Here is a 14,709-nt window from a genome sequence, read left to right as displayed (position 1 = left end):
GTTTGTATTTTCCAGACTGTTACGTAAATGGAATCATACAGTGTGTGATTTTTTTCTGATTTATTTCACCCAACATAATTATTTTGAGATTCATCCATGTCATAACATTTATCAGTCAATCATCTTTCTTTATTGCTGAGTAGTATTGCATTATATGGTTATATAAAAATTTGTTTATCCATCATCTCTTAATGATCTTTTGGGTTGTTTTAAGTTGTTACCATTTTAAATAAAGATGCTACAAATGTCTACAAATCTTCATTTAGGCAAGTAGTGTTATTTCTCTTGGGCAAATACCTAGAACAAAATGGCTGGATTATGAGATAGAAAGATGTTTAACCTTCTAAGAAACTTCCAAACTGTTTTCCAAAGTGTCTATACCATTTTACATTTCCAACAGCAATGTATGAGAATTCCAGTTTTCTGTATAGTCACTGATTCTCAGGGTGGTCTTTCTTTTTAATTCTAACTATTCTAATAGATGTTTAGAGAGATCTCATTGTGGTTTAGTTACTTGAAAAAAATTTGATTCTTTTGGGTCTTGCTTTTAGGATTTGTGAGATGGGCTCACAGCAGTGCTCTTTCTAGCACTCATTTTTCCCACAATGAAAACAAGATCTTTCTGTGTACTCTACCCAGTGCACTGTGGATAATGAGGATTTCCAGTCTGGCTGGTGGAAACAGGCACTATTCCTGACTCTGTGAGCTTCTGAAACTGTTTCCTCTCATCCTCTCAGGGGGCTCTTTCCTCAGGTAGCCTCCTCACATTAATGCTCACTGTCTGAGTTGTCGCTCTCTGCACCCTGGTGACTACACTTTCAGTGTAGTAACCTGAGGCAATCATAATGCTCACCTCACTTGTTTCCTGCCTCTTAGGGATCACTGCCCTTCATTGCCTCACATCCAATCTTGAAATCTGTTGCTTTATACACTTGTGCATTCTTTGGTTGTTTTCAGAATGGGGGTAAAATCAATCTCTGTTACTCCATCTAGTTCAGAAGTAGAGGCCTCTATACAATTAACTTTTGACAAGGGTGGATGTAAAATCAAAAGCCACTCAGGATCCTACTAGGAGACCAAAACTTAGCAAAATTAGCTTCTGAATTATTTATTTTGAACGCATGGCATGGGAAAAATCTGTTTTGTTTATAATTTAATTTCTAAAACGTGCTCAGTGTTGAATTCTTTTAAATGTTCCACAAAGATGTCTTGTTTGGGGAAGGATTTTCTCAACACTTTTTGCAAAAACCAAGTGTATAGAGTCATTCGATGTAAATACGCGTGTTTTTCCCTTTGTCCGTGCATTTCAAAGACATATAACAGCCCTAGGGACACCAACAAATCCATGTATACATATGTTACTTCTACTTGGACAGTTCTAATAAAACACACTGGCACTATCTGAACACTCAAGCTAAGAATCATATGTGGCAGAGTGAGAAAGTGAAGAAACTGTCCAAGGAAACATTAAATCTAGGGGGCCTTTGTCATTGTACAGTATCTACATCCTTCCTTTACTCTGTAGAAATAGTATATATAGGGACAGGTATGACTCAGAAAGAATTCACTTGGTAACTATTATAAGGTAGGTGGAAAAGTTAGCTTGCAAAGGAGAATATTGCCTTATGGAACAAAACAAGAAATAAAACCCACTACGGAGAACTCTTTAATGTGTCTTGTATTTGTTCTTCTGGCTAAGGTAAAATGTAGCTACTTGGTTTACACCTTAAAAATCAGAATTACTCTTCCTTCCTTGAATGAAAATAAACATTCTCTTTTAAAGTCAGTTTACATACTTAAACACCTAGAGGTTACTGTATGGGCAGTGTCAGAAATAAGGGAAGAGATTTTTAGCAAAGAAACAAGGCCACCAATCTAGAATCATCTAGCCTATCCCATCACCCAGCGACATCATCTAGGAACTGGTCAATTCCTTATAGAATCAATCACGACTTGTGACAAGTAACAGGAAATTAAATCTGTCATATTTTACTGAAATATGTGTGTGCATGTAATAATTTCCTTAATAATTTCAAGGGTGTGTTTCAGAGAAAATGTGGTCCTGTCATATAATAAAAATTATATTTAAGTACATTAACATTTTCTTTGGTGACTGTTTTCATTTTTAATACTTAAAAGTATGAGGATTAAGAAATATTTTCAATTAACTAATTCAGTGATATTTGCATACTCTTTTCAAAGCACCTGACACCACACTGTCAATTTCCATTATGCTAGGATTTCTCAGTTAAGGTGAAATCATCAGGTACAAGGGTCCTGCATTGTTTTTACATATGATTTTAAAAATGACTCAACCTTAGAAGTTAGCCTTATTTATAACAGTTATTAGTATCTGGGGTTTTTTCACTTGTTCGACCAACATTTATCCAATACCTAGAGTGAACTTCAGACTGTATACTGATATTAGGGCTCCAACAGAATTAGGACAGATCATCTTTCTTCTTTAAGAAGTTTCATGGATGAGTCTGCATAAGATTACACATCAGAATCACCTAGAACTTTTGTTAAAAAGCAGATTCCTGGGCCCCACGTCCTGAGATTCAGAATCAGTTGGCCAAGGGCAAGGCTTAGAAATCTGCATGTTAAGAGGCTCCTCAGGTGATTCTGATTTCTAGGACCACATTTAAAAAGCTGTTGCCCTAAATAAGTAATGAGTTGGGGGAGGGGTAAAAAAAATGAAGTTGCCATGTTTGGTGTACCTTTGCCCCGGTCCAATGGACATGGATAGTTACACAGATTTTGCTGTGTCGAAGAATTAGGCACTAAGGAACTGAGAGAGGGCTGAACTTCAGCCTAAATTCCAAACCCTGCCTCCGCCCCCCGCCCCCCCCCCCACCCCGTAATCTCCTGGCCCGCAGCGTGGAATCTGCCCAAGAGGCACCTTGTTCACCTTAACCCAGTGGCAGTTTCCAGAGGCTTAAGTTATTCTGAACCCATGAAACAATTTTAGAAAGAGATCTATCAACTACAGTAGAGGAGACATAGAGTTTAAGCTTCCAACCTAATAAGAAATTTATCTCCTTAAACAATATCCACATTTATTGATTTCCAGCCATGCTCAGCTCTGCAAGAGAAATCACATGTCAAAGATAGTGGAGAGGGCTTCCCTGGTGGCGCAGTGGTTGGGAGTTCGCCTGCCCATGCGGGGGACACGAGTTTGTGCTCTGGTCCGGGAAGATCCCACATGCCGCGGAGCGGCTGGGCCCGTAAGCCATGGCCGCTGAGCCTGCGCGTCCGGAGCCTGTGCTCCGCAACGGGAGAGGCCACAACAGTGAGAGGCCCGCGTATCACAAAAAAAAAAAAAAAAAAAGTGGAGAATTTGTGCTAAAAACAGCTTTGTTTGAGGCATAGTTTGCTTCTGTCTTCTTATATCATCCCTATTTACATCAACAATGTTGAATAAAAAGCTTGTCCAGAGGTTCCCTACGCATAAAGGCAAGCTATTTTTCCAATAAAATAATTAACTGCAAATATACATTTGTAGATCAGACAAGGTGTTTTTTTTGCTTTTAGAAAAGTCTGTTACGTTGCTTTGGGATTTTTCTGATCACTCACGATCTAAGCTTGAGCCATCCACACTGTGCTTGACTCTTCCTTCCCCCTCTCCTCCATTTCCATTCAGCAACTTATATCCGCACCCTAAAAAACCCATATCATCGGAAGCTGTAACCGCAGGCTTCTAAGTGCTTTTCTTATCTCCACAGTCTCCCCTATCATAATACACCCCACATGTAATAGTTTAGTGGGTAAAACAATGATGTTATACTTTTACACTCCTCCTCAGGGCAAGTTCTGAAGACTTCCCTAACTCCCATTCTAGCTTTATCTCCCACTACATGTATGTAATCTCACATTACATCAATATGGCATGTATACCTCACCGTGTCTCGTGGATGTGTTTCTGAAAAGCTGATATTTAAATTTACTTAGTTAAAAATGCCTGAAAGATTTGTAAACAAAACTAATAAGAAAAAAATGAAAAGCTTTTTTAAGGAAAATATTGCATGAACAATGACAAATTATGTCTGTGCAACACAACTGTTGTTAAGTATTGCTTTTTATGTGTCACTTTTCTAAAAACCTGGCTGTTTCTGGAGCAGGTGGAGCCATTATTTCTTGGTGACCTTTACGTCCTCATGTGTGAAGTCTCTAACACCCTTAAGAGGCTCTTTCCTGCCCTAGGCTTGTTTATAGAGGAAAGCAGACAGCTGTTCAGTTGCTTGGCAGCTGCAGGTATTTCTGTGGGATGCCTTTGGACACAAAAAAGCTGGATTCCCCCGCTGGGAGGAATTTTATCAACTCTGTGAGAGAATTTCTTTGCGGTCCTTTTCTCTATTGTACATAATATATACTGATGATTGGTGTGAAAACCAAGTCTTATAACATTTTTTAAAAGCCCAAGCCTTAACAGTCTTAGAAGTTTAGAAGCATCTAGGACATTTTGCACCTATCCACCAACTTTCAAAAGCAGCACATCTTTTGTATAATAAAACTTTCAATAATGCTACATAATAAGAAAATACATCCCACCTTTATCTGTTTTATATTATTTTACAGTGTGTTCCAGATGTTGCAATTAAAATACACATTCATGTTGTTTTAATGCACCCATTGAGCAGCCTCTAGACTGTAGACTGAGCAAAGAGGACACCATTCTAACTCCCACTTTCCTTAGAATAATGTTCTTTAGCCCCCAGTTGGCCTCTCACTCCTGTGAGGATAATGCCCCTATTTTCTCTTTAGTTTCTATGGTATTTAAATGACTGCCAAACATTGGCTTGGCTATATTGGTTTAACCTCCCTCACTAAATTATAAATATAGTTAGGGCATTACGCGAATAAAAAGAGGCAAAGGTAAATTGAGTTTATACTTTATTAAAATCAAACGATTCTTACAACCCTGAAATGTATATTCAATAATGTTGTATAACTGTACATTGTTCTTTATAAAACTTCAGGTCATGTCTGATTAAAAAACACTTGGACTGTATCCTAAATGTCCAGTGATTTATGAAATTTCTTAATGACGCATGGCACATTCTGAAAGACATCAGAGAGTAGGGATAGCACTGTGATCCCTTTCCCTTGGAAGTGCTGGGTCACTATTGGAATTCCGCATTTTGCAACTCTCCCAATCCTGGAAGTTTGCTAACAGGAAGTGCAGCTAGGCATGCCTTAGCTAACTTCTTAAAGCTCTCTGTGTAGCTTCTACTTGTGGCCCACAAGTACTTCCTCAGGGTACGAGAACCACTTCTAAGCAGAAATGAAGGTAGAGTCAGAGGGGAAAAGAGAAGAGAAGGGGGCAAATGCTGACTCCCCACCTCTCCCCATGAGAAAATCACATGAAACAGTTGCAGGACCCATGAAAGGATTGCCTATCTTATATTTGAAAACTATAAAATAATGTGATTCCATTGGGAAAAAAAAATCAATAGTACCTAAATGCAAACAGTAATCACTGGATTATTATAACCAAAAGTGTGACTAATACTTTTGTTTGTTTTCCACTAAGGTAACATATCTGTTTGATAATGGAGGGACAGTCTTCTTTGCTATTTTTATGGCAATATGGGGTAAGTATGTTCTTCCATTGCTTACTTCCTGGCCCTCGTTTTCTGAGGCTGTTGCTCTGTTTATTCATACCCACCATACATGCACACACGCAAACACACATACCATGTATCAATTCAACAGTAAAATCTCTTGTGACATATGCCCTCTTCACACATTCACTGCTTCTTTGGGAATTTAGCTGTTGATTTAATCTTCTAATCCCTAAAGCCTCAACCTTCCTATACTGTGGAATATATTTTTCCTGCCCAAAACAGGCAGTAATTGAAAACAAACTGAAATATACTAGAATCCAAATTAAGTGTCTTGTATTTTCACTTGTGAAAGTGACACTCAGAAAATGTTTTGTTTGCTTAAGGCTTCCATTATATATTTTTTTAACCTTACATTTTATGCACTTAGAGATGCAGAATCTATTCCCTATATGATTGAGCAATAATGTCTAATACAAAATAAATCCTGTTGCTATCCAGCATCTTAAAACTGTAGACGTTATGTATAGGTATATGCATTGGCTGACTTTTTTCACTAAGTTTCTCACTGAGTTTTTAAAGAACCCAATTAATTGTGGCCTAAATTAAACCACAGATTGGCATTCCCGATGCTTTGAAGAGAAGTGATCACTTTCCTGGTTAGGGTCAGCTTTCCTACCATAGTCTGTTGAATGCAAAGTCACTGTCAACTTGGCAACTCAAGGGGCTGACTATGTACCTGCTGACACAGAAAAGTAAAATGTACTAGAATTCAAGCCTCTCACTCCTGTTACTTTAATTTCCCAGGAACAGAATCTGTGCCATACTCTCTTTCTAGCTTTAAGTCAAAATTTAAAAAAATAAAATCACCCTTCCAATTTTCCTTCAGGAAAATGCCAATCTTGATATGTGGTATTATGACTACACGGGGAGCAGTGAAGAGTCAATTCACCCCCCCAAAAAAAGTAAAAATGTAATTTGGGGTCCCTATTTTCATTGAAGGATTTTTTAATTAAATTATCGGGCGGGGCAATCATGGTGAAATCTTTCAGTTTTACCTGATTCCACAAACATTTCCTGCTAAGAAAAAAATAGACCAAAATATAAATTAAGGTTACTCAATAGATGATTCAGCACAGTGAGAAATGGAAGAAAGGAAACCTTTTGGATGGTTTATCCTCTATGTTTCCGCTACTCGTCTCATGCTTTTACAGTTCTCTTTGGCACAGGCCACATGAGAGTGATCTTGCTTCAGCTTTTGGATGAAGGATTTGAAAGGCCAGGATATAGCGAACATTTGCCCTCCGAAGCCTTTTTCCCCTTAGTTTTATACTGAGGTACGAAGTGGAGGTATGTCATCCATAGGAATGCCATCCCGTGCATTTTCTCGGCCTGCTGGTGTAGATGAATCATTCGCAGCTGGGTTATAATAACTAGAATTTCCAAAACTCGCATCGTAAGGTTCCGGTGCATTATCTAATCGCAGAACTAAAAAAGCAACAAAAAAATTGCTTTATAGTAACAGTCTGGAAGATGCATGCTCAGGCATCTGCTAGACTGTAGGAATTGTTCTGGATGAGTTAGTTACACGTTTTTATATGGGATTTTCAGAGATTAGTTTTGAATTTTAAATAAGTACATATTTTGCAAGCCACATTTTTCTTCTAAAACTATGAACAGTTTAACTTCCAAAATTTCACTGCTGGTGGTCCAAAAATAAAGGAACTAAGGGAGAGATCACAACAGAAATATAGCAATACTTTATATAAAGAAGTATTGACATGTCTCATTGACTTTTTTTTTTTTTTTTTTTTTGCGGTACGCGGGCCTCTCACTCTTGTGGCCTCTCCCATTGCGGAGCACAGGCTCCGGACGCGCAGGCTCAGTGGCCATGGCTCACGGGCCCAGCCGCTCTGCGGCATGTGGGACCTTCCCGGACCGGGGCACGAACCCGTGTCCCCTGCATCGGCAGGTGGATTCTCAACCACTACGCCACCAGGGAAGCCCTCTCATTGACTTTTGAATCTTGTGAATTCAGAGCCTTGTCAACATGTTCAGAATTTTTACTTCTGGTATAAAAATAATTTTTAAAAAGTGAAGAGCTTTAATTTTAAAATGTGTCATTATTTTACCAAGGGTCTTAATATCATTATGGGTGAGCCATTGAAGATGGAGATGAAAGAAAACAATTTGTAAAATCTTATGTTTCCTTCTGAGAGATCCAGGTTCTTATCCTGATTAATAATATTGGAGATTGTTTTTATTTTCAACAAACAACGAACTATTATTTCTTTTATATTCTTGAATTTAAAGAAAACTTGGGGCACTAGGTATTTGAATACTAAAGCAGGGACTACTTACTAATTAGACTAGTAATCTCATTATTCAGCTAGGTATTCTCATATCCACCTATTCCTTAAGGCTTCTGTTTACAAATTGGACCCCCAGGAACCTTAGGAATTTGGGAAAGGTGTCTCAAAGCTGACAGAGTGAAACAGGTGGTGTAATTGAATTATTCCATTATGCCTCGATCACAATATCTTAGATTATATCAAGTTGTTAGACTGAGCTTTTGCATGTGATAACATTTGAAGAAAATATTCTGAAGTTAAAAAGAAAAAGTTTGGAAAACCCTGTTGATTGAAATCCTATCCTTCAATTTTGAAAAGTGATAGTTTTTATTTTCTATGGATTGCTAGAAGTCCATAAACAGAATTCAGTTAACTTACAATTAATGGATTTGATTTTGAAAATTAACAATATATCAGTAATGTTCCAAACTTATCAAAAATCAACAAGACTTTATCAATGAGACCCAACAGGGGCATTTAACTATTTTTTATGGTGGCAAGAGTCCCTTGTGTACACCAGAAAACAGATTGTTTTTGGTCCTGAAATATTAAAGAAAAAAAGGGTTGAATCGAGCATTTGATTTTATTTCTGTCCTAATTACTACTGCATTGTTAAGATCAAACACAGTGCTTTATTCTTAGCAGACACATTTCTCATCCATAGATGTGGTGGTTTTTTTGCATCACATGATTGGGAAATTTCTGAATTAAGGTTTATCTGACTTTATGTACCCAAATATGCAGCCCTTTAGCAATTCTGTTTTAGAGACTCATTAAGGTAATTAATAGAGGGCTATTGTATACGTGCAAACTTTGCAAGAACTCCAGATTAGAATAAATCATTGTTCAAATTACTGCTCCTAAGAGATCCAACAATGGTGAATAATGGCTCCCCAGTTACTTGCTAACAAAACTGGCTAATTTGTTCTTAATATCATGCCATTATCTTTCAATTATAATGATATGTTTTAGGTTGTGGGATTATTACTTAAAACCAATTGTGATGCGATGAGCAACAGTTCCAAATGGTTTTAAAATTTCACACACAGTTCCATAGTTATTTTGGTTATGTTCTTTGAGAAAGAGAGAATAGATCAGAATAAATCTTTAGTTTGTTTCTGTCATATGAATCTCTAAATGCCTTCTAGATAATGCAGTGAACGTTAGCAACTTCACTTAGTTAAAACCACTGTATACAGGTGAAGTTCTGAAAGTTGTTTTTACCTGGTTCATTTCTGTCGTCATAAAGTCGCCGATGGGAAAATGAGTCTGTTTTCCTTTTTCCACACAGCAAGTAGCCAACAAGACTAAGCAGTGAAGCTCCCAGAATAGCACCTAAAATGGCCCCAAATACCACTCCTGTATTTCTGTTCTCTAGAGGACAAAGAAAAAATAATTTACAGATAAGAAATAGAAAACAGTTATTCAAAGAACAGAAATATATACATGCGGACTTTGTGTAAGCAAAGAATGTTTAACACTTTTTTTTAAATTAGATAAGGGATATGTATATACAGAGGAATATATATACATTGTGTGTGTGTGTGTTTTATAAAGTACTGAGTTTGGGGGATATATTGGAAAATATGCTTCCTGATAAAACTGTACTTCAAAATTTGAATTATCTTGAAATACTTCTAAGCTTTATAACTATCTCATTACATATTAACACTAATAGTACTGAAATGCCATGTGTTTTCTCCATTAAGATCTAATTTCTATGTTGAATTCTATATTATGTTTTTAATCAACTCAATCTCCGATGAACTTTAATGATGAGATAAGCTTTGAGTTTGTTTCTATAATAATTGAAAAGTAAAAAGCTAATGGGAGTAAGTAGGTAATAGGAATTGAATCCACAAACCCCAAGTGAAAAGGCATTATGAAGAAAAAGAAATATATCCTGAGAGAGGGTATTTCCAAATACAACAAATAGACCAAACAAAGCAGGATGTTTGCAGTGCCTTGCACATTGCGAACAGATGTGTAGGTCTGAGTTAAAGGAGTCCAAAATTTCATTCTATCATCCCCTTTATCAAGCACCTTATTTGAAGGCTAAGTCATCAATAAATCACTGAATGCTTCCTGGATTTATACTTAGTGCATTTTATTTTCAAGTTTAAAAAAAATTTGTTGTGAAGCCTATTAATTAGGTAGGCAAGAGGTCTTATAGGGTCTCTAATTCTATATCAGATTCCATTTATACACAAAAAACATGTTGGAAGGTCAACAGCAGCACATTTTTTACCAAGATAAAAGTGAAGCAAAGTTAACTAAGTGTTTTTTGATTAATGAGCAATGGTAGGATTAAGTACTCAGTATTCTCAATATGTATATTAAGTTTAGAAAGACAAAACAGAATAGTTTAAAAAAAATCTTTCTGATGGAATATCAGAGTATGTATGAATGGAAAGATGTCTTAAAATTATGAAAATATATGTATATACAATATACTGGTTGCAGTACTATAATAATCCTAGATTTCAGAATTTAAAACTTTTCCTGTACACTAACAACAACTCTCAAATAGGAATTTGTTTATATGATTTGGTGTTTATATCACTAATATAATCTGTAGATAAGTTGTATTGGAAATCAGTGAGTTCATGGGGGGAAAAGAGGAGTTATTTTTTTTTAATTCAGAAAACAAAAACATGGTTAGACCTGAGAAAATAAAATAGAATGAATTTTCATTAAACATTAGAGATCTTTTCCACTTTATGTTTTAAAGCTTGACTAATCTCTAAATGAAACAGAAATGTCCCCATAACACAATTTTCTTGTGCTACTCAAAGCTGAATTCCATTTTTATGGTGTTCAGTAGGTACTGAACTAAAAATTGAGGGTATTCTTCTGTTGAGTTTAAATTTTTTAAATACATATATTTTTAATATATTTTTAAAATATATATATTTTTAAACTTCAGTTGTATTATATTCCTAAAAGCCTGTGAAATTTCAGGTAGTCTTTCTGAAATGCAGTAAAAATTGTTACCCAGTATCTCAAAACTGTACCACTACCTCAGTTTCTGTTTCTTTTCAATCTAACCTACTTCTCATTTTGTCCCAGTCTCATCAGATTCTCACATTCCCATACAGTAATGACTAGTCTTTGCTGACTTAAGCCCTAAATTCCCTTCACTATTCACTATGAATATCATGGTTTCTCCCCCCAAAATAAGAACCACCTGTGCTATTGCAGTCTCCTTTTTTTCTAGTGTGGTGCATTTCTTAGGTGTAATGACTTATTTGGAGATTCAGTTTCACACAAAAGTAAAATTAAATCCATTTATATTTACCTTCTTGGGGGTCTGATGTATCTGGAAAGATTTTTGAATTATTGGTGAATTTCAAGGTGGGATATAAAGTTGTTTCTTGATAGACAGTAAACCCCGCCAAGCTATCTCCTGTCATGGTAGGCCATCCATCTGTTTCCTTTATCATGGGGGTCACAGATATGGTGTTTGATCCTGAAGGGAGGTTGCTAACTGTAATGGAACTGTTGTCAGGAGCTTTCATGGTATCATTGACCGAAGACCGAGTGAAGTTTTCGGAAGATACAATAGCTGTAGTATTGGGAGGTGCTGAGACTGGCAGAGGATTTTCATCTGCTACGGATGAGTTCCAAGGCAATTTAGAAACAAAGCTGTGGCTCAAAGGAGGACTTGGGGAAAGTGTGGGCATGAGTTTGAGACTGGAAGAGTTGTCTGTTGACAAATTATGGTAGAAATCTGTTCCATGGGTTTTATTTGATGGATCCCCAAAAGAGAAATTAGTTGCCTTGGGATGGGAGGTTTCTCTATTTTCTTTATCTGAGGTTGAATTTGCTTCACTTTCCAAAGGAATAGATTGATTTTCCCTTGTTTTTAAGTCTTCTGCAATGTTTTGTGTTGTGTTTATTTCTCGACCTTCTTCTCCGTGACTTCCAAATAGTAGTAAACTAAACAAAATTGAAATCAACAGAATTTTTACTGAAGTCAACATTGTAATCTTCTTTGGTATTGGTGTTAATAATGAGAATCTGAAAGAAAATAATGACCATTTGAATTATTAAGTGAAGTATTGAAGTTTTTTTAAATGGATCTACATTTTTAAAGTGATAAAAAAATCCAGAGACATAATGCTGACATGATAGTACCATACTCTATTCCAAAAGTTTGTTTCCTTTGGATTTTATTAAAACTAGAGTTACTGAGTTCTATTTTCTATATAGTATTTCTTTCTTTCTTCCTCTAGGGAATGCCATGCAAAATCTTTGTCAAGCCAGACACTACTATTTCATTATTTCAAAGACCATTTAGCTTGGGACAAGTTGAAGTACACACACACACACACACACACACACACACACACACGTATTGTACAATATATGGACTACTAAGTAATTTTTTAAAAATAATGTAATATAGGGCTGCTTTCTTCAACCTATTTAAGAAAACATATTCTTTATAAAGATGTAATTTGGAGTATTTATTATGAAAATGATGTTATTGATTATACAGTAAACATACCACTTTAAAGTGAGTCAGTCAGGAACTTCACTTGAAAACATTTTATTAGTTCCTAATCTGAGTTACTTGAATTTGAGGTTAACATCCCTTTTTTCACAGCATGTTTACTTCATGTTACCCTTTTTCCTATTAATCCCAAATAACAGAAAGTCAGAAATACTTTTAGAATTGGGGATTTTTTCATTGCATTCCCTTGTATAAATGAAGAAACTGGTTGTGAGTGTGTGTGGAAAAAAAGTACCTAACTAGATTGTGGCAGAGTTGAAGTTTAAAACCATGGTTCTGACCTCCAACCTGGGCACATCATTCTGCCTCTTAAGTGTGGAAGCACCACAATTCATAGATAGGAGGATATGGGGGAAAGGTTTTGAAATTATATTTATATTGTAATTCTGGTTTCTATCATGAAAAACATGTGAAAAATAATCATCACATTAAGCAGTTGCTTTATCAATATCATAATCATACTGACTTCACAGTGTTCTGCAGACTAAATGAAATGATTTATGTAGAAGTACTCTCAACAATACCTGGCCTAAAGTAAGCAGTTAGTGAATGTTAACTTCCATTTCTTCTTATTAAAATATAATAATATTTCTAAAAATGTCTTACAGTTTATAATATCATCTCATTTGAGCCTCACAACGATCCATTGAGACAAAAAGAGTAGCTCACGTTATCCCCATTTTGCAGATGAAGAAACCGAGGTTCAGAGTGACCAGTAATGGAAGCTAAAAGAAGCAGCACTGAAAGCCAAGTCTACTGACTCCAACCTAATTAGGTGCTAAAATTTAAAGTGTTTTTAATTGAAAAAGGTAAAAAAAAAATGTTAGCCTATTCCTCTTCAAACAATAGAGTCTGAGAACTGATTTTATGTTCTTTGAATTGGACCTTAGAGCTTATTTTTCACTAAAAGCCTCCAGGATGACTGAGATAAGAAAAGGAAGGAGGTGCAACTGCTATTATTTATGTCTAACATTAATTGCCATTTCTTAAAAGCTCCCCCAGAAATTTTTACAAATATTTTCAACCTTGATGATTTTTCACTAGGGTCTGAGGATCCTCTAAAGTACTCCCTCTGACTATCGTGTGGTTTTAAGTACCCCTCTCCTTGCTTAATGATTACTTACACAGTGGTACAACTTAGACTTATCTATAATACATCCTGATATAATATTTTTTCTCCAAAGACTTTTAGCAAGCAGTCTATACCTGTGGATTTCTAAGGTTTAAAAGATACAGTCATTTCCATGCCCTGTGCTTATCACTTAAGAAAGTTCTACTTAAAAAGCAAGCAGGCAGACATACAAGAACATTCATAAGGGCATTATTTATGTGTCTCCAACCTAAACATCCACCAGTAACAGTTGGATAATAAACTGTTTAATATTTGCACATGAAAAATAAACGAGATTCACAGATGAGTTGCATACAGTAACATGAGTGATTATCACAAATATCATGCAGAGCTTAAAATGCCCATTGTACTCTATGATTGCATGTTTATAAAGTTCAAAAACTAGAATGTTAAAAGTCAGGAAAGTGGTTACTTGTGGGAAGGAAGGAGACAGTATTCATTGGGTGGGCATGAAAGGGACTTCTGTGTGCTCCTAATAATCTGTTTCTTCACTTGGTAGGGATTATATAGGTATTTGTATTTGTGACAATTCTGTTTATTTATATTTCATTCACTTTTCTGTGGTAATCAAGAAAATTCATTTAGATCCTAAAAATTGTTAACAGAATTGGAAAACATATTACTAGTATGCATCTATTTACATCAGATGCTTTGCATGTTTTCTCATTTAATTCTTAACAAAAACAATCAAACAATAAGGAAGGGATTATTAATCCTATTTTACAGATAATTAAATGGGACATAAAAAATGTAAATAATGTATTCAAGGACACATAGCTAGTGGCTGAAACATAGGGCTAGGATTCAGACCTTTGCATTGAAAGCTAGTAATCACTCATCTATGTAACAAAAATTACAAAGGAATATAGAATTTGGTAATCAGCTGGTTTTTAGAACTCTTCCCACAAATGTTTTCTTAGCACAGAATAATAAAGAATAATGAAATCCTCCAAATTTTATTTTAACCAGAGCAGGTGATAATCCCACATTTTTAAACACTAGAAAAATAGTGACTTCTCCCTTAAGTGCCTCTTAAACATACTAAGTACACTTTTATCCTAATTTAAGAAAATCCCAACAATTGTCTCCATGGTTTCTAGATAAACACTTTTACCATGTAATTTACAGATTAACATTAACAACACA

At 35.6% G+C, this 14,709-nt stretch overlaps 2 protein-coding genes across 6 annotated transcripts in view; one reads left to right on the top strand and one right to left on the bottom strand.

The window, feature by feature from the left end:
* Window positions 1-14,709, top strand: part of ANO3 (anoctamin 3) — a 426,259-nt gene that overhangs the window by 352,105 nt on the left and 59,445 nt on the right. For all 4 annotated transcript variants that reach the window (XM_079928244.1, XM_079928243.1, XM_079928245.1 and 1 more), the window contains one exon: window positions 5,534-5,594. In XM_079928244.1, the coding sequence (XP_079784370.1) occupies window positions 5,534-5,594 (61 nt within the window). The remainder of the gene's footprint in view (window positions 1-5,533; window positions 5,595-14,709) is intronic.
* Window positions 6,141-11,919, bottom strand: MUC15 (mucin 15, cell surface associated; the record flags this gene model as incomplete). Of its 2 annotated transcripts, XM_079928781.1 has the most annotated exons (3): window positions 6,141-7,052; window positions 9,140-9,289; window positions 11,214-11,898. In XM_079928781.1, the coding sequence occupies 3 exons, from the start codon at window positions 11,896-11,898 to the stop codon at window positions 6,892-6,894; spliced, it is 996 nt and encodes a 331-aa protein (XP_079784907.1). In that variant the 3' UTR covers window positions 6,141-6,891. The 2 variants fall into 2 exon arrangements, with proteins under 2 accessions (XP_079784907.1, XP_079784908.1); XM_079928782.1 differs by lacking the exon at window positions 9,140-9,289 and having other exon boundaries at window positions 11,214-11,919.

The sequence above is a fragment of the Stenella coeruleoalba genome (assembly GCF_951394435.1).
Source record: "Stenella coeruleoalba genome assembly, chromosome: 8".
NCBI classification, from domain to species: Eukaryota; Metazoa; Chordata; class Mammalia; order Artiodactyla; family Delphinidae; genus Stenella; species Stenella coeruleoalba.
This window is presented reverse-complemented; position numbering and strand designations above follow the sequence as displayed.